At 32.3% G+C, this 26,160-nt stretch overlaps 1 protein-coding gene across 1 annotated transcript; it reads right to left on the reverse strand.

The window, feature by feature from the left end:
* Positions 1-3,990: 3,990 nt before the first annotated feature.
* LOC118029345 (uncharacterized) lies at positions 3,991-18,826 on the reverse strand. The gene is made up of 18 exons (XM_073409469.1): positions 17,104-18,826; positions 13,999-14,084; positions 13,423-13,812; positions 13,187-13,270; positions 12,698-13,084; positions 10,462-10,524; positions 8,657-8,720; positions 8,298-8,546; positions 7,859-8,106; positions 7,535-7,756; positions 7,239-7,454; positions 7,095-7,148; positions 6,833-6,898; positions 6,604-6,744; positions 6,473-6,526; positions 5,724-5,783; positions 4,930-5,331; positions 3,991-4,831 (listed from the first exon to the last, which is right to left on the reverse strand). Exons 1-18 carry the CDS (start codon positions 18,458-18,460, stop codon positions 4,664-4,666), a joined length of 4,311 nt encoding a protein of 1,436 aa, XP_073265570.1. The 5' UTR covers positions 18,461-18,826; the 3' UTR covers positions 3,991-4,663.
* Between the last annotated feature and the right edge of the window lie 7,334 nt (positions 18,827-26,160).

A 26,160-nucleotide genomic window follows, 5' to 3' on the forward strand; every position in this document is an offset into this window, starting at 1 on the left:
AGATGATCTTTTTTATCAACTCAAAGGAGTCAGGGTGTTTTCAAAAATAGACCTAAGATCAGGGTATTATCAGTTAATAATAAGGAATTGGATGTGTCAAAGACTGCGTTTAGGACTTGTTATGGACATTATAAGTTCCTAGTAATGCCATTTGGATTGACGAATGCGCCGACAGTGTTCATAGACTTAATGAATCGGGTATTTCGACCATATTTGGATAGGTTTATAGTAATAATTATTAATGATATTCTGGTGTATTCTAGTTCAGACCAAGAGCACGAGCAACATTTGGGATTAATACTGCAAACTTTAAGGAAGCATCGGTTGTATGCTAAGTTAAGCAAGTGTGAGTTCTGGTTGAATGAGGTAACCTTCTTGGGACATGTGATTTTAGTTGATGGTATACTTGTTGATCCGTGGAAAGTCGAGGCAGTATTGAAATGGAAGAGGCCAACCAATGTAACTGAGATTCGTAGTTTTCTCATATTGGCAAGATACTACAAGAGGTTTATAAAAGGATTCTCCATCATTGTCATTCTGATGACAATATTAACTCAAAAGGGAACTAAGTGGGAGTGGACAAGAGAATGTGAAGAGAGCTTCTAAAAGTTGAAACAAAAGCTAACTAGTACTCTGATATTAGTTCTTCCATCAAGGATAAGGGGTTTGTAGTTTATAGTGATGCGTTAAAGAGGGGACCTGGATGTGTGTTAATAAAACACAAAAAGGTTTTTGCTTATGCTTTTAGGCAATTGAGCCTCATTAGGTCAATTATCCAGTGCATGACCTAGAGTTGGTTGCAGCTATGTTTGTCTTGAGAGTGTGGAGACATTATCTATATAGGTCTCAAGTACAAATTTTTACTTATTATAAGAGTTTGAGGTATTTGATGACTCGGAAAAAGTTGAATATAAGACAAAGATGTTGGGTAGAGTTAATTAAAGATTATGATTGTGTGATAGACTACCATCCCGGAAAAGTTAATGTTGTTGCTAATACCTTTAGTTGTAAGAATAAAGTTGTAACAATGGATTCAAATGAATGTGATAATAGAGAGCTAATTGAACTGGGAAAGATAAATGTTAAAATAGAGGTTGGTCCTGGGGATTCTTTGTTGGCTCAGTTAAAAATCAGGTCAGTATTCCGAGATAGAGTACTAAAAGCACAAATGAGGGATTTTGAGGTTAAAAAGGTAAGGGATAAAGTAGAATCATGAGTTGAAACTCCTTTCCAGGTACTGAATGATGAAATGATGGTAATGGGAAGGCAAATGTATCTTCTTGAAGATAAAGTGCTGAAAGAAGAAGAAGAAGAATTTACCCTAAATTTTTATATTTAACTAAGAAATTATCCCAGATAAAATAGTGAGAGCCTTACATTCATAATCTAAGTTTTTATTGTTTTTTTAGAATCAATTAACTTTGCAAGTTATGTAAACCTTAATATTATTTATGTATTTTTTTTTATTGATCGCATATTTATTATTAGACAATACATGTCTATTATTTTTTGTGATGTATTAATTGGAAAAGAGGTTCAAGATGAGTGGACCATAATTATGATATGAATTGTGTCAAGAATGAAGATGTTGATAACTTGGTATGATCCTGTTACAAGGAAATTCTACCAAAATTTTTGTTAAAAAAAATTACATTGAATAAAAATTAACACTTCTAAGTAAAAATGTGTGTGTGTATATATATATATATATATTTATTTATTTATTTTGGGTTGTAACATATGCCTTGATAGTGGTAAGTAATTTGGTTCCTTGAACTTAATGTGACCTAAACAACTTATTGGGCAGGGTTTTTCTACATGCTATGTGATAAAGTAGCAAATATATAATATATTGCATTAGTAGCCTCACAATAACCTTAAGCTATATAGGCTGACTTTTGTTAGTTGTGTGGAACTATTAAGTAAGCTATTAAGTTGTTCAAACCTAATGGTTTATATCTTAGCTGGATTATTACCCTTAAACAACATTTCATAGAACTATTAAATGAATGAAATCCACAATTCCATGTAGTTAGATACAATGTTTTCTAGCATGACCAACCATTAGATTCTCTATATTGTATCATAATTGTTTAAATCAACAATAAACATATGAACTACAAAGTTAACTCCCTGCATTTTCCACCTATTTTTTTTCCTATATAGTTGTCAATTTATTATTCCATCATTTTTTGCCTTTATTGTCAAGGGCTCAATAGTTATAAGATCAGTTTGTATTTTACTGGTTATTTAAGTGTTAATGAAGTTATGAGTGTTTTTTTGAATCCATCATAACGAAAACTTGATGCTTATCCACCTTTCTGGTTACTCTAATAGTATGAAACCATATGATACTGTCCAAAGCATTAATTAAAATATGAGTAATGATTGTTTCAACAATAAGTTCATCCTCATTAATATCATCTTTTTTGGTTTCATTTTTATCTTCTAAAATGCATCATGAATAAAGCCTCTTGTCTTTACAAGTATTCACATGTACACACTTCTCATCATACCAAAAGCATAGGCTATTTGCTCTTCTTTCATCTAACTCCATATTCTTTAAGGATTTTATGGGTTTAATGGTTGATTTATTGGTGTAGTTTTGGGTTAAGGTGGATAATAGGTTAGTTTGGGATGATTTTTAAGAGTTAGTGGTTAAGAAAGTTAGGGTCTTGTAATGTGTTTGATATGGATTAAATTTAGTTTAAGTGGACTATTTTATGTTTTTCTCGTGGGGAAGTCTATAAAAAAATATGTTCTTTTATAAATATGCAAGATTATAGACTTGCTTCAATGCTTTAAGCTCAAGCATCTTAACCGAAATCTTAATATAAACCTTCCATAAAAAAAACACCAAAGCTTATTTTTCACTAATCTCTTCTATATTACACCATATGTCAAAATCTTGAATATAGACCTCTAGATTTCCCTACTTGCTTAAGATCCTTAATTGATTTCAATCTTTGACCCTTAAATCTACAATACAATGCATCCACATATTCATTTAAAGTAACCTTTTGATTTTCTAGGATTAATTTTCTAGGCTCTTCGTAAAATTCTGGTGTTAGTAAAGCATTATACCATTAAGGTAATATGAAACCAACACAAGCTTTTTAGAGTCATTATTTTCTTTAACATCAAAGTACTAATTAAATTTATAAAGCCATTTATATACATCATCACCATCAAAATTAGAAAATACATGTTTAGGCTTATGTACCTTGTTATGATAATGTCATGATAAATACAATGATAATGAAATACCAGTGGAATGATGATAGCTAATAAATAATTATGCTAATAGAGTAATGATTGGGGATGGAGTCAAGGTTATTATAGGTGAAAGGTGGTGATGGAAAAATAATTGGTTATTGTTACAAAAACAAATTGAAAAACCTATTGAAACATAATTATGAATCAACTTAAAGAATGAATTTGAAAAAAAAATTAATTAAAAAAAAACAAACAAACTCAAGTTAATTCATGTTAATCTGTCAAATTTAAATTAAAAAACAAGAATAACTTAATAGAAAGCAAATTAAAACAAATTTATAAAACTTAATTCTCAATTAATCCAATAAGGATGAAATTAAAAAATATAATTAAAAAAACAACAAAAAAAAAATCAAGTTAACCCGCAAAAACATTAACTTTGATTATGAAACTAAATAATCATATAGAAAACAAACAAAATAAATTATGAAGCTTAACTTTCAATAACTCAAATATTGAAAGATAAAATTAAAAAAAAATCAATTATAAAAAAAAAAAAAAACTCAAGTTAATCAGATTAACCCACAAAATCCACAACATGAATCATGTTACTAGATTAGCCTCATAGAAAAAAAAAATATAAAACTCAATCCCCAATATATTAAAAAACATTAAAAAATATTTTTTTTTAAAAAAGCTAAATTTAGTTATTATTTTTAAAATCTATTTCAATTAACAATAATATGTGAGGAGGGGAACAGCAATCTCCCATCCTAATAATTAATAATAACAATCCAATAAACAGTAGATGAAAAAGGGAATTTCCTTTACCACCAAATAATACACTGTTGGATTAACAGGACCTGGCACAAATCAGATGCCACGTTGACAATGGGAATGCAACTTCCTTCAAAAGAACCACTACCTATTGAAACTAAACCTGATTGAAACACTAAACAAACCAGCAGATAATGAGTAGGTCACAATGGGAAAGATAACTTCGACGCTCCACCAAACTAGATGAGCGAAATTTCTTTTGAGAAATAATGCTGAGAATATTTACATCGACGTTACGGCGAAAGCCCAGCAGGCAACACCTTCTAATTCCTTGGATCAGGATACAAGAAGCGTTGCTTCCCAGCCAAGAGGGGCAAGCATCTACTTGATGAAATATGAGCCGCTTGGAATACATGGTGTAATGGAATAGACCCTCACCAACCGTACAGTTATTCTCATGATGAATACACAACAACGATGCCAAGCCCTCTCAGAACATTACATCCAGCCAAGCTGCTACACAGCCCAGAAACCCATCTTGGCATCTTTCTGCCATTCTCCCTTCATAAATCAGGTAAAAATTTGGTAGCTCCAGGCAGAAAGCAGTTGTCCACAATAGACAGCTGTTGATTTCCAGTGGGCAAGTCCAAAATCCAGAATTGGCCCTCTTCTACCTATCATGTTCCAAGGGTTCACCAGAACAAGCATCCTGATTGATCTGCTTCTCCTTTGGAAGGCAATCAACAGGAATATAGAAATATCCTTTAGGTAATTTCTGGTTCTTCATCGATGCTTCATCTGAAGTCATTACCAACTCTTTCTCAAAAGTCTCGTAATGCTGTTATTTGATATGGTAGTGAGTATTGGTCTGAATTTATCCCTAGCAGAGAAAACCTAGTGGAACAAAACAGTCAATGATGCAGAAGGAACACGCACCTTTGATTTTGAGCTCCATTCTTCCTCTTCCAAAATATTATAAGATGCAGAAGGTCTTTGTCTTTGAGGTATTTGCTTCCCAGCAAAAGGCATCCTCTCTGAAGGTTTTGGAGTAAAATGGTTTTGAGATGTGGAGCTGTCATCTGTCTTTTGGTCAGTGTCCATGGTCAAACTCAACTTAATTATATGCTTGACAGAAATGGTGCTGTCTACTGTGACATCATCTGACCTTTGGACAGCATCACCACATGACTTGTACCCATCTGTATTCCCTTTCAGGGATGTTGTAGCTGATTCTGAACTAACATCTGTAGGGAAAAAGGGACTGCTAACAAGCACTGATCGAGCAACTTGGTCTCGTTTGCAAGCAAGTATGCTGTGTGAGCATAAAACCAACTCCCGCTGCAAAACAATTATATGTAAGAGGCACTGCTATAAACGTATATATTCTTCAGAGAATGGTTCGCTTAAAACTGAAGCAGTATGCTAAAAAACAAAATGAACTTCTAGCAAATGAATGTATTGGAGTGGGTGTTTCTCCAAACAATAAAAATACAATTTAGCATATTTTACTCGGTTCAAAGTGTAAATATCAGGCGAGAACGGGAAAAAATTCACCCTGAAGTCTCAACAAGGATGCAGGAGGAAGTTCGAGAGAAGTTAAAAAATAAAGAAGCAAACACAGACTTGAAAGAACACTTTCAACATGGTAATGTCTTAGCTGACTTGACTACATAATACTGGGTAAAAATAAAAATCCCTTGCAACCACTTTGCTGTTACTGAGAAAGTTACCTTTATTTTTTCACGTCTAACAATTCTTTCACAAAGAAGACGCAATCTCTCCAGTTGACCCTATAGAAATAAATTTAAAAACAAAGTTAATTAGGTCACCGTAATTCTACCCCTAAGAATATGATTAAATCTTGACTATAGTACAAAACTACAAATGCAAACAGAAACAAAGTAGTATTGGCTATGAAATTCCTATAAACACAAGATGATTCCTTCACAATCAATGCACATGACATTAGGAAAAATTGCTTAATGTTTCATCAGATTGGAAAGAAGCAAAGTCATAGATTTAAATCAACCTCATGAACCAGTTGCAAGAAAGTTATAATGCCAAGAAAAATAATTAAGCCACCCAGGCTTTCATAGAAAATAAGACCTCCAACACACAAAAAAAAAATCACTTTAAAAGAAATAATGTCATGACCAATGTAAAATGTTATAAGAAATAAGTTGACTGGTCATACGACTTAGAATTACTTTAAAAGAGCAATGATCTTATGCAGTATATGCCTAGAGGATAGACATGTACACAACATCTATGGCATTCAAAGTTCTCAGAAAGACATTTTTCTATTCAATTTTACAGTTCAAAAAGGGAGACCAGTTCCAAGGAAATAGACCACTGTAAACATAAAAAAGTCATTAGCATATATAGTCTAACCAATCTTGGAACAAGAAACAATAGACCTGAGTAAGAATTAACATCCACCTGAATGAAGATTACATGATTAATCAGAGTGCATGCTTACCCTGACTTGCCTCATGCTCTTTATCTCCTCTTCTCCATGTTTTTGAGTTCCAGTCTACATAAATCAAGCAATGCAAAATTATAAAATGACAAGCCGTCAATACTTTTTAGGTACAAATAACAAATTCAGACCTTTGCCTTCTGCTCCAAGCTATGCTTTTCACAATATGCCATGTGCTGCATCTTGCCATTAAGAGTCTTAACATTCATGTAGAAACCCGCACTTCTAGCGCAAGTCGGATGAAATGTGGTCTGACAGTGACCAGCACTGCACTGCATAAAACCATTAATATTTATTATATGACTTGATGCTATAGAAAAGAAAAGGATAGGTTCTGAAACAATCAAAGCTGGAACTCACTTTTATGCAGACACCATGTCTATGACGGCAGACACAACAAATGTTAATCTCCTTTGCTATCGTTTCCTGGAATTACATTGCAGATGGTAGCAAATGTCAGATAAGAACAATACAAGAATGGTCATAAACATGCCTAGTCAGAAAAAAAAAACAAGTTAAATTAAAAATATTACATTCCATCCCAAGAAATCTTCAGAAATGTATTCAAAACTCAATGGACTTGAAAATTTTGACAATATGGCCACCTAAAATATGCACATACCATTCCTTCAACAGGATTTACTTGTCCCCTTCTGAATGTTGGTTCAAAGACCCACTATAAGAAAAAATAGAAAAATAATCATAATAGCATTTCAACAAAAATAATCATGAATTGGCCATTGAAGGGTCAAAGCAAAAAATCAACCTCTGCACAAAAGGCATGAACCCATCTACCGTCAGTAGATTTCCTGAAAGCACCAGTAATACCACCACATAAACCACATTCCGCACTATTTGCCCTGTCCCAGAAATTGACAGGAGCTCCAGGGCATCTAGATGACAATAATTCTTCACATAATTCACAATGCCATGGACCATTAGATTCCTTCGCACAACGATAACAATCCAAGTGAACCTCAACCTGTTGGCATAAAAGCTTTTGTTAACAAAAGTAAGCAGATTGTGCACCCTTAACAGAAAAGATAGTCCATTCTAGAAAACCTTGCAGCCAGAGCAGACTAGGATGTGGTTCAGTATTGTCTCAAATCGTCTGCATATGTCACATGATCTAGGATGATCTTTAGAAAAACCTGAAACTGACTGAACAAAATCAGAGTACTTCTCTAATGAAATCCTTGGAATAGCCACCCTTGAAAGCATTTCTTTTGGACGTGGCATCAACAGAGAAGAAATGCCAGCCCTCACACTAGCAGTGTTATATTTCTGGAACCAGATAAAAATGACAAGACAGATTACTGCATTGAATAATTGCAAGCTTTCTTTCGAAGGCAAGAAAAAAAATCCAAAAGTGAATGAAAAAATTACCTCCTGACAGGCAGATTCATCAAAGGCATCTTTCCTAAATGATGAAGACCGAGAAGAAGCTGCTGCTGCTGCAGTTGCAGCAGCTAGAACAGCCTGGGCTTCCTTATGCCTTCTTTCTTTCCTGCCCCGCTTCTTTGCTTCTCTAACATCACAAAGATACTGGCTAACAAGCACTTCATCCCACCTTTCCCCCCTAGCTGCATCTATCTCCTGGGGTAGATGCCTGGCAACCTTAGATATTAAATTATCTGCAAGCACATTTCATCAGATAAAAAAATGTCATGTAGACGTACATATCAATATGAAGCTACCTTTTTCTTCAATAATTTGGGATGGAATATGAGAATAGTGCGAGAACAGGAAGGTAAAAAAGAGAGCCAGCATATCACAAATAAATAAATAAATAAAGAGGAAATATAAAGGAAAAAAAGGAAAGGACCAGTGAAGTGCTTCCTTGCAACTGCATTGCCAAGTAGCCTCTTCTGAAAATAAATAATTTCTCCTTCCACTTCATCCACCGGAGACAGTTTGAGAATTCCCATTTTCTTAGCCTTAGCCAACTGCTCTAAATTTACTTCACTGGAATTACAGATCAAGTCATTGCATTTTGAGTGTTTATTCTGATGATTACAGAAGACACTGGGATTGGAAGAGGCCTCCAAATGAGAGATTTCTCTGTCTTTTGAACCTGTCCAGTTAGGTTTAAACGTAATAAAATGGTAAAAGAGCTTGCAATTATAAGCAATAAAACAGAACTACAATTCTTGACCATAAAATTCATGTTAGCGCAACTTCTACCTTCAAGTTCAGAAATTCCTTTCTGTAAAAGCATTCCAATTTGTATCTGTGACAGCTTCTCATGGACACATGAATGGACATAAAAATTAGAATATTCTTCTGGTTTTCTGCAGCAAGAAATATATAATTTTGCATAAGAACTCATCAGATATTGTTAAATCAGTGTCCAATACTGAAAATAAAAACTTTTTAGAGCTTCCAAAAAGTATCAGGTGGCACAAAATTCTGCATTAAAGAGCTTTCAAAAAATTTACATGAAATTAGGGATGACTAAATTGACATCTGGATAAAGAGGAACTCCCCCATCTGTGTTAATTGAATTGCTTTCTCTGGAATAGCTGCATAAACTGGCTCGATTTTTTCAGAAAGGCTTCCACCTGAGACATTATCTGAACTGCCTGAGCAACATAAAAATGCCAACATATTCACTTTCATACAGAAGGGGAAATCGGAAAATACATGAAAATTATGTCCTATTTTCTTTTCTTTCTACCATTTGCTTTTGGTAATATTAACAGAAATCTCAGGCTTTTAATATCATTAAATCACATCAAGTAACATTTGAACTAAGGAGCAAACAATACTTGACAACTGAAATAAAAAAATCCTTCATATGCATATCGTCAGCCATGAAGAGAGAAAGGAATAGATGATAATGAAAACCTCACTTCCTCAATATGAGATGCATACTTGTCATCCTTCTAGAATAAAAAGAAACACTAGGGGTTTCCAACCCCTCCAGAAGGACAGCAAGCCTCGTCAAAATTCCCCCACTATCATACTCCCTAGCTAGTGAAAACAAGAGAGCACAAAATATTTAATCCCATAACAATTACCTCATGATTGATCCTAGAGGATCCTAAAATTCCAATCCCCCTCCCACCAAAAAGAAAAAGTGTATATCACAGATTTTCACAAGATTATAAAAAATGCCAAACCTTAAAGCATGTGCATACATAAGATTTCCTTCTCAATTTGGTACCCGCCCAAAACTCAATCACAAAGATGAGGTCTTGCAAGAGATATTTCCATATGAAGGGAGCCCATAACTAAGATGGTGTTAGTTAAAAAATCACTATCTCATTCCATGACATTTTCACCTCATCTATATGCTTGATCCGTTCCCTTGAAAGAGGAAGATGACTGGATTTTTAAAACAAGTGCCATTGCTCTTATGTTCACCAACTTTACGAGTGAAAAAAGAAACATGATCTGATAGTAAAATTTAATTATATCCTAGACTGTCCAAACACTCATCTGATCAGTGCAGCATTCAAATTTAATTATATCCTCCTATTCTTTTTCTACTTCATCTCTAAGCTTCTTATGGAGGAAGGTGGAGGTTTTGGAGGAAATGGTTGTAAATTAGTTAGAAAGTATCTAGTAAGCTTCCCCAAGGCATAGAGCACCCTTTCTAGAGAAGGAATATTCTTGTTATTTTCTCACTCCAACAAAATAAATCCATTAAGGTAGTAAGGGGCCAACAGAGAAAAACATCTGCTTGGTAAAACATCCAACAGCCAAAAAGGATGCTTTCTAATTTATCAGAAGTAGCTTTTCTCTAATGTTAAGACTATACCTTGTCATTGTCAAGAAGTTGAGAACAGGTTTAGAGAGTTGAACTCTTCTTCGAATCAACAAATTTCCAGGAAGTTAAAAAAATATCAACTGCCTTCTCAAGTAAGGAAAAGTAGAAAAACTCACACACAAAAGCAGTCCAAGCAAAACCAATTAACCAGGATAAGGCAACCTTCTCCAATAGATAGAGCATTGATTGGAAAAACCAAATGCAAAAGGATGATTCTGACAATCATACCTTCACTTTTAGGCAAATGCAGCACTAAAGAGTCTTGAATCGCATCGGGGATCTGCGTAAATAAAACAAAATGGTAGAAATATTATTAAAAGAGAAAGGTAAGCAGAAAGGCTTCATCTATATAAGCACTCAAAATCACCAAATGGTGAGTAGAACCTAAAAGCAGAAGGAACAAATAGAACATAAAGGCAGACACATGGGATCTCAGTACAAATTTAAAAATAGCAGTAACTTCCACTACTGTATAAGATAACCGCACCCTGCTTCTTCCCACTCCTTGCAAGATGATATCTTAATGCAGATAAGTGATTGAAAAGGAAAATGACAAATTATACCATAATCACCCTCTCCCAGGCCAGCATAAAATAAACCTCACTGCTTGCTCTTATCACCATCATTACAAAAGCTTCTGAAAGTTGCACATTTAACATGTCTAATGAATGGACAAGGCATCAACTCTATGTCCAACAAACCTCAGATGAGAAACCAGGAAATGTACATAAAACAACATAATGGTTCTTTGAGAGGATTTCGCTACCCAAACTTCTTTTGACACATCACAGCATTGAACACTTCAATTGCTACATGCTTTTTTTCCTTCTGACAAACAAACTTTTTGCGTGCATATTTTGATGCTAAAATAATTCACAATTTAAATTTAGCAATTCTTATTCTCTCTTTTTCTATTTGCATATCAAAAGTGTGATGACAGCGCATTCTTAAGTTCTACACTGTTCAAAAGTGTGAATATCATCTATATTTTAGCAAATACAGCTGAATATATGGATGCTTACACAATCCGAACAACGTATGCACAGGTCACAACTGCCTTGGCTTCCAAATGATAAGTTGAACAATTTGGGCAGAAACAATAAATAGACAAAAGAATGTATGCAGTCTAGCAAAACAAATTGCTGAGCAATCAATAACTAGGAAATGAAAAAAGAAGCATAAACTATCAGTAGAAAAGAAATAGCTTCAGTCCCTAACACCACGCCATAAAATGATAAATGGAAGACATAGAAAACCTAATATTTTATAGAAATGAACCACAAATGGCAGGTGCCTCTGGCATCAGTTTTGCAATTGTACACAAGCATACACTGTTAATAGGAGAAAAAATCTAACTACAGGCAGATGAAACTACAGTCTATTAATTCATACCTTCAACAAATACAAGTAAACAAAAATATAAAAATAAATACTACATGTTTAGGCATACAAAAATTGAAAGGAGGATAGTGCTGATGTGTGATAGCTTCTGCATTCTGCCTCATACACGAGGGAAAAAATCGAGTTCACAAGTGCCATCAACAATGTAGTAGTCACCGAACAAGATTGCTGCAAGGGCCATATGGAAAGTCAATTTTGTTCTCAATCACTATGCTACAGATGTTTTGGAGGTTCATTTCAGGTTCTTCTCAGACGCTTGTAGCATAGGTCGATGAGAAGATTTCAGGAGGATGGAGGATGAGGTTCTTACAAAGGAAGATAACTGGCAAAAAAGAGTAGGCAGAAACCAACTTTCCAAAGACATAATAAATCATATACCTACAAATAGAATATTCATAATACAGACATCAAAATTAATATCTATACCATTGATTAGGAAAAACAATTACAAGAAACAGATGCTACCAGAGTTTTCTTTTTCCTTCCAAATCAACGTGGTAAACACAAAGAAATTTCATTTATATGCAAAGTATTATTTGTATTATAACAAGAACAAGTTAACATGAAAGAATAAAATCAGGATACTTTGAGAAAGGATGGCATACCATTAAAAACGAGTTACAGTAAGAGAAAAAACTGGAGGAGAATCAAAACACAAAGGAAACCACTCCTTAACATCTTCACAACATTCGCATACACAACTGCCAAATTAGAGATCTTTTCCGATATTTTTGTTGTGACACAAAGGTAAACTAAGGCAAACAGGAGAGCCTAAATAGCACTACAGATATGTACTGTTTAAGGGAAAACAACAGGACCAGAGAAAGGAAAGATATCAGAAAATTGAACTAGAAAATATGCAGAAAAGGAAAAGGCTCCTAATTCAAGTAGTTAATTAAAAACAAGCACAAAAAGAAATTCCAAACACAAAATTAGCTCCTAATCACAAAGCAAGTCACATCTTCAGATGGTGACTCAAAACAGACAACAAATCAATTAACCTCCTCCTATAAGAATCTTTGTAGCAAATAATTACAGTGCGATAGTACTACCTTTTCAGATGCATCTGGGAAGGATGCTTCACTAGATTTTTCAGGTTCTTCACCTCTCAGTTGACTGACAACTTTCATATCTTCCATTAGCATACCGTTGTCACTAAAAATTTCCTCGGGTGAGCAAATTACTCCGTTATCCCTCAAAACTCTAATGTTACTTTTGGTTCTTCTCCGAGGGGGAACTGATTTAACAGCAACAGCATCTGTAATATCAGTCTCAGATATAGTTATACCATCAGAATGGTCTGCTGTTCCAATCTCAGCCTTTGGTAAAATCGTGGATTTTAGTTTAACTTTCAAATATTTATGTTGACTGGCCATGTAAACATGATTCTGAAACCACTTGACTAATTTGGACTGAAAATCAGGGACCATATTAACTTCCTGCAGAGAAAAGGTCAAGAAGCAAAAAGTCAGTAATGATTAATGATGAACACTTATTTCAGAAAATGAACAGAAAGTGAAATTCATGGTCTGGTGCATTACAACCAATGTTGAATTTATCAAATTGGGTGACATGCCGATTTCCATTGCCAATTCTTCAGCATTGACTTTTCCTTGGTCAATTAACTACACCATTAAAATTTCCAAAGACGTCAAACAAAACAATATGAGGGAAATAACCAAAGAGAAACACTACATGGATGCATGTATGCAATACCTATATACCTCAAAAGTCAAAACCCATGCAAAAAGCATGAAAACCTAAGTTTTTTCAGTACCTTCTTCAAAATCAGCAAAAGATTTCGGGAGTCAGTGCTAGCACCCTCATAGCCACCTCTCTCAAATATCCCTATATCAATGAGTTTGTCCACGTCCACAGATTCTGACAAAGGTTCAGCATTTGATCTGGAATCAAACAATCCTATTTCCCATAACTCACCATCACCAGGTTTACCGGAATTAGTATCAGAAGTTTCTGTGTGGACTGCAAGTTTGTCTCCATTTTGGCCAATATTTAACTTACGCTGTTTGTCCATTTGCAACGTTGATGGATTATGGCTGGCAACGGAGCAGTCATGGCTGGCAGACACAAAAGCCTCTCCTAATTGATGGGTATCCCTATCATTAGGGAGTTCAGTGTGCTTTGAGCAAAAGGCTCGTAATTCAACCTGTTGACATACACAGTAAAGAAATTTAGAGAAGATGTCTGGCAAGATGTCATAGCATAAAGTCAATAAGGTCCTTGTAGCACTGGTGGTTATGGTGGTGGTCACCGTAGTTGTGGTAGTAACATTAGTAAGAAAATAGTTAGCAAATTATATCTTCAGTGTGATGAAGAGAGAAAAAAGGCTTACATTATCAGTACCATATTTCCCCCAGACCTCCATCCTATGTCTTGCTTCCCTTGCACATATAGGATGGAAAGCAGTTCTACAAGTTCCTGAATAAACCACATGAACAGAAAGGCATTACCAGAAAAGCTAAAAGTGCTAAAGCTAAACGAGACAGAAGGTAACAGTGCTAAAGCTAACATTATACGACTTATTGATTAAAGTGTTTCAAAAATAGCTTTGGAAACGAGAAAAGCTGCTGCTATCAGTGCAAGAATGGGCAAGTTAGAGACCTGAAACCTAAGGACATAACATTGGCTCATCAGAGAGACAAGCAAAATGAGCACAAGTGACAATTGGATGAAATGACTTTGACATTATATTGTTAAGTGATCTCAAAGATTCCAGAGCAAGCAAGTATATCTTTGAGTGATCTCAAAGATCCCACAGCAAGCAACCCTCAGAAATCAAAATGCCCCCATTGGATGCAGTTAAAGCATATTATGACAGCTTTGTTTCCCCTCAGTTTTCTACTTCACACCATAATGAAGATTTATCATCGTTCTTGAAGGAAAAAGCAAACTCATCCTTCCAAGACTAAGACAAGACACTGGTGAATGTAAAAACTAAATTACGAAATTACACAATACAGGTAAGTGAACAGCCACAGTAAGCCCTGTGGTCTCCATTGCGAACCAGGGTGCTTGTGCAAGATCTGCTTTCATTTCTAGTGGTGAAGTAACCATAATCACAGGTCTAATCACTTAGATATTAAGAATAATGGGACTCTGACAAACACATGCGTACTTTTACATGAGCACTCACACATAGAGGGGGCAGATAAAGAGCAGTACTAAAAGGGCCGCTGGAAACTAACTAGGCACAGAAGAACAGCAAGCAGCAGGGCCCTTAGTGGTTTACAAGAGAGCCAAATCCACACCAAACCTTACTAAGAATAAAGGCAATGAATGCCAAAGGCTTTAAAAAAGATTTGAAGATAAAATACCACAAGGAATAAAATAGGAATGGTGGCTCATCCAGCATATCTTAACAATGCAACAGCCATAATAGCCAAGATTTTTTAGGTAAACTCTCAGGCTAAAAACTGCCTAAGGAAGAGGGACATCCAGCATCCAAGACTAGCACAACAATGTTAGCAGTCATCATCTCGATTGGAAAAAGGTGAAAAGACCATGGAGAATTGACTCAAGAGTAGAATCAGGAACAAAGAACAAGCCCCACATTTTGTCCTAACAAAAGCCATTACACAGAGTCCAAATCTCAGGGTGTAAAATAGCAGCAACACCAGCTAAAAACCTTAGCAAGGCCCATGAAACAGATGTTTCCATAACTTGGTACATACTAAAAACACTTGAGCACCAGAGATCAAGATCCTAACAGACATTCATTAAATTAACCGGGGCAAGAAAGTAAATTCATAAGCCAAACCTAATCACAGCTAGAGATACATACATCACCAAACATCAACCAGTGCTAAATACATCACCAAACACTTTACAAAGCAAGTCCTCAAAGCACCCAAACAGTGTGTTCTCACAGGTCTATTAAAAGTATTAGACTTTAGACCAAGCCCTCGACCTTGTTTTTGCAAAAGTTTCAAAAAGAGCTGTGTTAGAACACACCAACGGACTTCATCACATATGAAAATAACTAATGTCATAAAAAAGGATTAGATTAATCAACTTCGCTCACAATTAAACAAGATTCATGTGATCTTCCAGATTGTGCTGATCATTAAGTAAATTGTGGTAATAATGTGGGATGTTCATCTAACAGAATTTTTTTTATTAATTAATTAATTGTATTGATCAAATTTAACATGTGATCCAGCATACAGCAAAAATGTAATTGCAATCAGTAGGCATTTGCATACAGGAAAGAAAGATTCATGAAAGACTAAATTCTAAGATTTCAAGCAATATTGAAGTTGGGCCTATTAATGTCCGATTTCCATAAGTGTGAGATATTTTATGTTTTTTTTTTTTTTTTTTTTTTTAAAGTCACATTGCCAGAAACAAAACATTCCTGAAGAGCAAGCATTCCCATCAAAGAATGCACGAGTTACTTTCCTGCTAATCTTACAGTCCTACAAATGGCATCTTTTGCATCCTTCTACAATGCATTAAACTGTTTCAACCCCAATCCCTCTCCAATCTCCTCCCAGCCTCATGAAAATGCAACAACAACAACCATGCCTCCATCCCAAATTATTTTGGGATGGCTATATGGATCCTTTTGTGCCATTCCGCATGATCATACACCAAATTGTCCCATGAATCCAGTTTGAAAACCAAAATATTGGATCAAGTAGCCAGGCTTTATAGGTATGTGAGTTAAACAGTGTATGAAGTCATGAATCAACAACCTGATTGCACGTCCAAGGAGAAAGAAGCAAAAGATTGAGAAATTTACTTTGATGACACCATATGCTTCAGCTCAGAAGCAAATCACAATTTAATAAGCCTATCAAACGCGAAAATCATCAACTTGACTTGACAAAATAACAATAAAAGGACATTGTCTTTTGCGTACAAGAAAAATAAGTGAGATCAACAGTGCTATCACAGATAAAAGGAAATTGATTCAATATCAATAATCATTTTATACTTTTATAAGAAGGGGCATAAATTATCTGTCTGACTGTTGTTAAATTTCATTTTCATTCCAAAAATAACTTGAGTTATAAAATTCAAAAGGAATTCATTCAATGTTGGAGAGACATTATCTCTTATTGATTACTATGATTGTATCCATCCCTTTAAGAAAGAAATACGGTGCACCATTCTATGATTTAGTCCAGGAAGAAAAAACCGGGAGAAAATGAGATGCAAATGAATCATAGACACATAATCGTTGAGAAATATAAACCAATTATAAGACAAGAAAAAAAAATAACACTTCTCATCATTCTTTGATTCAATAAAAGACAAATACAATGTAGATTAAAGAACAAAAAGCATTTGCACAATAAAACAATAGACTTGTAAGCTGCATTAGACACTGGCTCTGCTGCCAAACAGGCAAAAGTTGCAATAGACACCAACCCCGTGTACCAGAGGAAAATAATAAATGCATAATAGCATAAAATAATGGAGCAACAAAACATACCATGACTGCACCGAACACAGGTACCACACTTCACCTTGCATACATTACACACTAATTTTCTTCGGGTTTCCTTAATTCCACTCACATTCATAATTGGCTCCATCTTTGCTAAGTCCTCTATGTAGACCTCAGGCATCCACTGGGAACAAAACAAGTGCACAAAATCCGGAACAGACTTCCCATTGTCTACATCTACAGGTTTCAAAGCACCACCCTGCTTCGGACAAAGTACACAAGACTGCTTCGCTAAATCATTGCCATCACTCTTCTGCTTGCACCAGGAACACAACCACGACTCGCTTACATCTCCTTGCACACCGTAACACTTAAGATGAACTGCAACCTTGCAAGAAGAGCAAACAATCAACCGGTTTGAATCATTACCCGTCTCGCTCTTGCAGCAAAAATCACATAATGACAAGTTTCCTTCACGAGGACAACCAACCAAAACCTTCTCCAACCCTGCATCACTGCCTAAAAGTTTCCGCTTCTTGGAAGGCTTTTCAGAGGTCAATATATCCCTATTCCTACAACCTAAAAGCCACTCTACACTGCTAGACAAATCAGAAACAGAGCACGTCTTTGCTTTCTCCTGGGGCAAACACACAGCTCCATCACTTTGAGTCACAATGTCGATTTCCATTAACTGCTCATCCTCTTGATTAACTTCGTCTTTCAAGACGAGTCCATTTCCATTTCCACCCATACAATCCATTTCAAAGTTATCATTTGCATTCTCCACATTGGCCCTTGTGTCAGTTTGTTCATTAGTCTCGCTTTCTTCAAACTTCCCATTCACATTTTCCCCAGTTTTCACATTTGTCACAATGGTCTCGATTCTCTCAGTTTTCTCATTTCCAATATATGGAATGTAAAAACACTTACTATAACCTAAAGAATTAAATAAAGAAGATAAGTCAAACAAATCATCAATATCAGGCAATGTCAATTCCCTAAAGTAATCTTCAGTCTCAACCCAAATATTCCCTCTTTTAGACCCCTCACTTGCCCGCGAAGAAGACTTCTTATCCGCTCCAGAATGAGACCTTTTATGTCTCTTTCTACTCCCATTTGATTGCCTCAACAAACTAGCCAAATTGCTTGGCAGAGTAGACGCACTTGGAAAACTCGAAACACTAGAACCAGACGCATTCTCCGCAGCATCAAATGGCGAGCGCACGCTTAAGACCTTGTGAGCTTGGGAGAAGAAATCAACCTCGAGTGGATTCGAATTCTTTACTTTCGGTTGAGGTATTTCAGACTCCTTCTTGAGGGAATTGGATGCCGGAACCCTAGAAATTGGACGGCAAGACCTCTCGCCAGTTCCGCAACCTCCGTCAGGACCCCTACCCATCATCTTCTTTCGCCGGTGGCATCAGCCTGCGGTCATTCCCGACACCAGCCACAACAACCTTTTATACCACCGTCGCGTTCCATCACAAAACCACCCTAAACCTAATTTGCCCTCTAGTGAGGTTAATCCTTCACGTGCTTAGAGACATGTAGAGATACAGAAGGATAAAGAATTTAGCGGCTAGGGTTAGGGTTTCAGTTAGTCAGGTTCGTGAAGTTGGAGACCCGTTTTGTTTTTTGTTTTTTTTTAATATCCAAGTGGTTTTTGTTTTTTTATTTTTTTCTGGATTTCGCTGTCGAAGAGAGAAGAGAGAGATAGAGCGATTAGCTTTTTCTGCAGGCGAGAGAGGACTGTCAGTTCTGGGTGTAGATATTTTTATATTGGGTTACAATACTATGGAGTGACGCGATCAAGTTGTACCAGTGTGGCTGCTGTAATGATCCACGTGGCATCGTTTTATATGTTGGTGTTGACAAACGTCTGTGACCAATAATAGTTTTGTGGTTTTTTTTATAATAATTTCATATCTGTTCTTTATTTTTAGAAGGTTTCCTCCATTTAAATATATTTATAGTGTAATTCTAGTTGTTTTTTAATATATATTTTATTTAAAAAAATATATTAATAATATTTTTTTTATTTTTAAAAAATTATTTTTAAAATCAATACATAAAAATAATTTAAAAATATCAAAAATATATTAATTTAAAACAAAAAAATAATTTTTTTCAAAAAACGTTTTTCAAAGTGCCAAATAATATTTTAGTAGCTGAAAAATATTTTTTTAAAATAAATTAAAAATATATTTTGGTTTTTGACTTATACACATGAAATAAATTGAAATATAACTTTTTATTTTTTATTATTTTTTTTAATGTTTATTAAAAAAATAAAGATGAAATTTGATATATAAAAAAGTTGAACGAGGATAAAATTAAAAAAAATAATCAATTTCATAAATTATTTCAAATAAAATAAATAGTTAGTAATTAAAAGAACATAACCAAAATAGACACATAAAAAATTGAAAGATGATGAAATTACAAAACAAGTTTTTATTTCATAAAGTATTTTAAATAAGATAAATAGTAATTAAGAAAATAAAAATCAAATCTAATAAATAAAAAAATAAGATAAACCAAATAAAAATTTTAAAAAATAAGAACCATATAAAAATCAAAATAAATCAAATTTTAGGGACAAAATTAAAAAGAAAGATTCAAATATATATATATATATAGCAATCAAAAAATTCAAAATTAAATTTGATATAATTAATAAATAACAGGATATTTTTATTTTTTATAACTTTTGAAAGTTTATTACGCCTAAAATAAAAGAAAAACAATTTCCTCAAAACTAAGCTAATTTGATTTTACTATAAAGTATTTTTGGATAATCAATTTTTCTAATAATAAATAAATATAAAAAATTTTAAAAAGTGATTTTTAGGGAATTATTTTCTATTAAATAATCGGGGCTAGGATTAAAAGGTTGTTTATTTTTGCATATAAAACTTTATCTGAATGTGTTTTAAAAATATATTTAATTTGAAAAGACATCAAATTTATGTTTTTTAATGATTTTTAATAATTTTAATATATTGATGTTAAAAATAAAAAAAAAATATATACATAAATTATTTTAATATTTTTCTAGATAAAAATACTTTTAAAAATTATTATGCATCACAATATTAAATATACACTAAGTTAAGGTCGTTAACTAAGTGAGGTAGTTAATGCTACTTGCTAAGATGATAAAAAGTGGATTATTAATTATCAAGATCGATAAATTGGCATTTATAGATTTAAAAATTATTTTTCAGATTCTCATGCCTTTATAAATTTATTGTAGACCTCTAATAAAAAAAAATGAAGAAAATTCATTTTTCGAGTACCAAAAGAACAACGGATTAGGAGTATTTTGTGGTTTTAAAAAATGGAATTCTGAATATTTTTATATGGACAATTGTTTTAATCTAGACTATTTTTTCATAGCATTATAAACTATAAAGATTAAATATAAAATCACATGTAATCAATTTAGATCATTTTATCCGTGACATCGTTTATTTCGTAAAGAGTAATTTACTTAATATATTAAAAGAACACTCGACATGTATAAAAAGTTCTATTAAAAAAATATATCCTAATTATCCGATGAAAAAAAAATATTTAGTAATTGAGATGATTTTTTTTATAGTTTTGAAACTCGGCCCGACTCGACAGGTCAATTTAGGACTGGAACCGGCCCAGTTAAAAAAAAATCAAGAAAAAAAAACTTGATGTACCTAATGACCTTGCAGGTTCACCCGCGACTCAATTGACCCAGCAAAATCCAGGTTAAAAACTTGATTGTAACTCGTTGACTTTTTTTTATTTACTAAAACAACGTCATTTTGATTTTAAAAAAAAATTAATTACAAATCAAGAAATCAATGTATATATTTAATAAATAAATAATTATATGTACCGATAAAACATAAAAAAAATCGTAAATACTAACTTAAAATTAAATAGAAAAATTGAAAGATAAATGCAGATAAAATATCTAATCTTACACCAGGAGCTCTTAATTTATTTATTATTTACATTATTATATGGCAAATGAATGATTTTTAATGAAATATAATCTTATCTATTTAATATAAATAATTATAATTAAGCTTTGAGAAAAATATGAAGAACCATATAAAAAACGAAGCATTTGCTAATATTGAAGAAATTATTAGAACCTTATTTGAAATTAAATTTAAAATCAAAAGCTTTTAATGGAATAATATTCTAAATATTATTATAATTATTTTATGTATTAGATTTCATATAAGAAAATTTTTTAAAAAATAACATTCATAAATTGGGTGGCTCATCCTTAGCTAAAAAAGATAAGGCTAAGCGCATGAGGATTTGTAAGGTTAGGCTTGCTTGCTAGGCTCTCTAGTTTTTTTTTTTTTTTTATATATAAAAAAAAATAACCAAATAACAAGTCATCTTGAAATATACAAAAAAATAAATTATAAAAGATAACCAATCATGTGTTGTAGAAATGTTTTGGCATCAATGGTTAACTGAAGAAGTTGGGCCAAAGGTTTTTGACCTTCATAGCTCATTTTTAGCCTTTTTTTTACCATTAAAATAAAAAACCCCTTCAAAACACCCTCATAAACCTAAAAGCTTTCTAAACATAGATAATTTTATTTGGTATTATTAAAAAAAAAAACTCATTATCAATGAACTCTTCTCTTTAATAGGAACTCATTAAACAAAATGTAGTATTTTTAGTGATTGGAATGTGACCGATTAAACATTCTCTCTACTTGTCATTTTTTCGATGATTATCTCTCTCTTTTCTCAACCTCAAAAATTAAAAATAAACAAAATAATGTCTTTGATAAAAAAATAAATTTCAAAAAACTAAGTGAACTAAAAAAAAAAAAAAGGAGACTGTTGGATCAATTTTTTTTTTTTTTACAAAGTTATCATTGACTACTGATTTTTTTTGTTTTTTTTAATTTAGTCGTATTGTTTAAAATTTTGACTCTTAATTACAAATTATAGAAAATTGGTCATTAATTTGGCATAAAAAGATGCAATAAAAGAGAAAAGAACTTTAAGAATTGAAAAAAAAAAAAAAGAACTTGTAATGTAATGTGTTTGTGTCTATAATGAATAAACAGTGAAAAAATACAAAGCAAAAAAATCATGTTGTTCTAGTTTTTTTTTTTTAATGGAAGGAAATTTATTCTCTAAAAAAAATGTTGTTTCAGATTCATTGAAACTTGTTAAATATGTTGTTTTTACTCCTTGAACCATGCTAACAATTTCTTATTTCTTTACTCTTCAATCATTTAAAATCTTTTATTTCTGCACGCAAACAAAAAAGGTAAATTCATAGCAAAAAAAAAATCAATAGTTATTATAATTTTTTATGTGTTGTTTTTTTACACAAACCATTCTAATAATTTTTTAGGCCTTTATTAGCCACTTTATTTAAAGTTTTTTTATCCACATGCAAAAAAAAAAAATCATATCAAAGAAATCAATAGCTGTTAAATTTTTCTATATATTGTGAATAATCAATGTAATTATTTATTCGCGATATTATTATGATCTAAAAAAACTAAAATTGCTTAGTCTTTCACAGTGAATAAAAAGCACAATGCAAATGAATTTGCACAATGCATTCTTTTTTTTTTTTCTAGAAGAACATGACTTGATGATCACCATGCATTTTTTTCCTTTTTTTTCCCTTTCTTTCTCTCCTGCCAACAAAAACAAATAAGTGTTTACTTTTCTTTCTTTTCTCTTTCCCTCTTAATACTCTTAACACCAACAAAACCTCTCTCCGATCTTCTTTGTGTTTTTTTTTTTTTTATTAGTTGATATTGATGGGTTTTGTGTTTATTTTTGTCGACATAAATAACCGGAGAAAAAGAAAGGCATCTTCATTTAGCTTTTACCATGGTTGGAGACATAGTTAGAGTTGTCTATCTAGAATCTCTAGCCTTTTCTATCATGGTTGATGATTAGAACAATGATACATGCAACATGTATAATTTGTTTAGATTGTGTTTTGGGTTTTTCTTTTATTTATTTTGGTTGTTTTCTAATTTCATAATCAAAGAAATGATAGGTTCAATAGGTTATGACAGACATGGAAAGAGATGACGAGGCAAATAATAGAAGTGGGGTGGGCATGTCAAATTGAATGGAAAAATGTTAGTTTTGGTATTTCTTTACCACTTGAAATCAATTTTAATTTTCTTCTTTTCTTAATTTGACCTATACGGAGGACAAATTATGTTTACCATTATGCTTGTTTTTTTAAATGATAGCGGAAATTCAAAAAAAATATGTAACGAGCATTTGATGTTGCCTATTATTGTCCACCTATTATAGGTTTCTCTCTCATCTTGGTACCTTATTTGCCTTCTTCTTATGATTTAAATTTGGATTAGGATTAATTATTCTAATTTTGTTTTGGTTAGTCAAATTTCATAGGTTTTTATTTTTTGTAATGTTTGTATTCGTGTGCCAATTGGGGTTGCAATTAGCTTTTGCTTAATTTGATTTGTGTTTTTTTTCTTTGGAATCATAGATATTGTGCATTTTTTGGTAAGTTTTTTTCTTGCATAGTTCATGTTTGTGCTGGTCTGTAATAAGTCAATGAATTCGTTATATGTTTTTGGTTGATGTTCTAATTTTGATATAATTTTATTTATTTGTAGAACAAATAATTTAAGATATGATATTATGATAAAGCTCCAACTCCATCACAAGGTCTATACATCATGAAATTTAAAGATTTTTTTTTAGATATTAATATTATATAGTCTTTGTTCATGGAGAACTTAACTCCTATTCTTTTAAGCATTTTTTTGATGAAAAATTTATTATTTGTTTTGTGTTTTTACATGCACTTCACTTCATATGTCAACCTTTGAGTAATATACTTATGCATCTTTATTATGCTCTTTCATTTTTGTTTATTACTTTTTCATGTTGTCTTTTCATCATCCGATGCATATTTTTATATGTGTAAAGAACTTTCATGTTGTTTGCTACTCTCTTTGTGTTTCATTTGCTTGCATACATATTTGTTTTTTCTTGTGTGATTAGTGGTCTTTCCTTGAATGAAGATTCATACAAACATTATATGCACAAAATAAAGATAAGTGTAAAAGTTCATGGAAAGACAATTAAGTACAATATTAAAATCTTTAATGTTCACATTTTTCTTTTATTAATGTTATTATTGTGTGCTCTTGCTTAGTTATTTTTGACATACAATTGGCTAATATAATTTCATACCAAGGTAAAATATGGTAGGGTGATAGATCTAAATCCAATTCAAGATATGTAATATGCTAAGGAGGTAAAAAAGAATGTGAAATACTAGGATTAAAGGCTAATTCTATGAAAATGTTGTTGGAAATTAGTTTTTTTTTCTAAAGAAATATTGATTGTTATGTGATAAAAATCTAATGCTTGATTTTATAAAAGTACTTTTGCTTGATTTGAGAATAAATATATCTAAGCTTGACATGAAGTTTTAAAGATAATATTACCAACTTGTAGAGTTATAGTGTAGTTATGTTATACTAATAAGGAATAAATTGACCTATAAAAGCATACTTTATTCATAAAAGCTTAGTGCATACCTCGTCAATTAGATATTGCTTTAAGAATGAAAAGCATAGGACTATATATTGGTGAGTCATAACCAGATTGTTCTATTGACATGAATTCCAAGAATTGCACTCACTTATTATTAATATGGTCGTAAGTCTAAAAGTTAAGGAATATCAAGATAATTTATCAAAACTTAGTTTGTTTCAACTATTTAAACTCCAAACAAAAGTAAGGTAAAGTGAAGAAGGAATGCGACCACCCTTGTATTAGATAGCAAGTAAATTGTAATCTAATTGCTTTGCCAAAAAAAAAAAAAAAAAAAAAGAGAATTACGATAATATAACACCAAGATGAAAACAAGATGCATTTCACCTTTTCCTAGGCAATTGAATGTATAGTCATAAATATTTCAAATATATTACTTTTCATTGTCAAAATCAGAAAGTGTTATCTCCTAATAAAAAGTAATGAGAATTTTGAACATTTTTTTAAGGAAATTCATATAGATGTCAAATGATATAACTTAATCCAACTTTTTTTTTCTTCATCATCAATATTCACTTTTTCACATTCATTTTTAAAAGAAAACATTAATTACAATTATTAAAAAAATAATCTAAAAGAGGTGGGGAACACTATATAGCCACACTCATAAGTAATGTGGATTCAAACAATAATTTCACTTCTTTTTTTTTCCCGGTTCTTAAAGCAATTTATATTCCAATTGCTGAACTTTTTTTTTCCAACTTTATTGTTCCACTTTGCATTGACTGGGAATTCGACCTAATAATTTGTCTCAATTAGCTTGCTATAGGAATATTGCAACATTAAAAAAAACCTTCCTCACATTAAATTAATGCTTTGCAAAATAGATTTCAATTTTATTTCTTAAATATAATTGAAACTTCAAGGATCAAATTTGACATTTGAACAAAAAAAGTCTTTTCTTTTTTTATTATTCAATTTTGATCCATATTTATTGAGGTTTTGATATTTAGGTCTTACATTTTATTTGTTTTGCATTTCAATCCATGGTTTTTGTGATGGGAAAGATAAAGTTACTGAAAAAAAATGGAGGATAAAGAAAGTAATTGGTTGGTCAAATTACAGGAAAAAAAGAAGCAGTTAAATTTAGTGTAAATATGTTCTTTTAGTGAGAAAAGTGTCATTTAGGTGTGAATTTTTATATTGCTAAAAAAAAGTAGATTGGGTCAATAAAGATTTTTATTTATTTAATCTTGTGTTTTTTAGTTGATTTAGGGGTTTTTTAAGGTGAGAAATTGGTTTATTAAGATTCTTAGATTGTTTATTTGATGTTTTTATATGAAAATAGGTTTTTAAATCTAAAAAATATGGACCTAATTTTTCAACCATCTCTTTCAGCGTTTCTATTTGGAAGCTAATGATTCCAATAATCTCAACTAGATATTATTCAATCTGGAAACCTTACTTGAATGCTAATCATTCCAATATTTTCATTTAGAAGCCAATAATTCTGGTAATCTCAATTGGATACCAATCAATTCAACAACCTTATATGGACACCAATTATTCTAGTATTTCTATTTG

The sequence above is a fragment of the Populus alba genome, chromosome 5, assembly GCF_005239225.2.
Source record: "Populus alba chromosome 5, ASM523922v2, whole genome shotgun sequence".
In the NCBI taxonomy this organism is placed as follows: Eukaryota; Viridiplantae; Streptophyta; class Magnoliopsida; order Malpighiales; family Salicaceae; genus Populus; species Populus alba.

What these genes read in the sequence shown, in the direction of transcription:
- LOC118029345 (XM_073409469.1), bottom strand. Translation starts at nt 18,460, where the DNA reads ATGATGGGTAGGGGTCCTGACGGAGGTTGCGGAACTGGCGAGAGGTCT. An exon ending in CTGTGTTCGGTGCAGTCATG is followed by an intron (nt 14,085 to 17,103) that starts GTATGTTTTGTT and finishes TGGTTTATTCAG; the next exon opens with GAACTTGTAGAACTGCTTTC. An exon ending in TTTTGCTGATTTTGAAGAAG is followed by an intron (nt 13,271 to 13,422) that starts GTACTGAAAAAA and finishes TTAATGGTGTAG; the next exon opens with TTAATTGACCAAGGAAAAGT.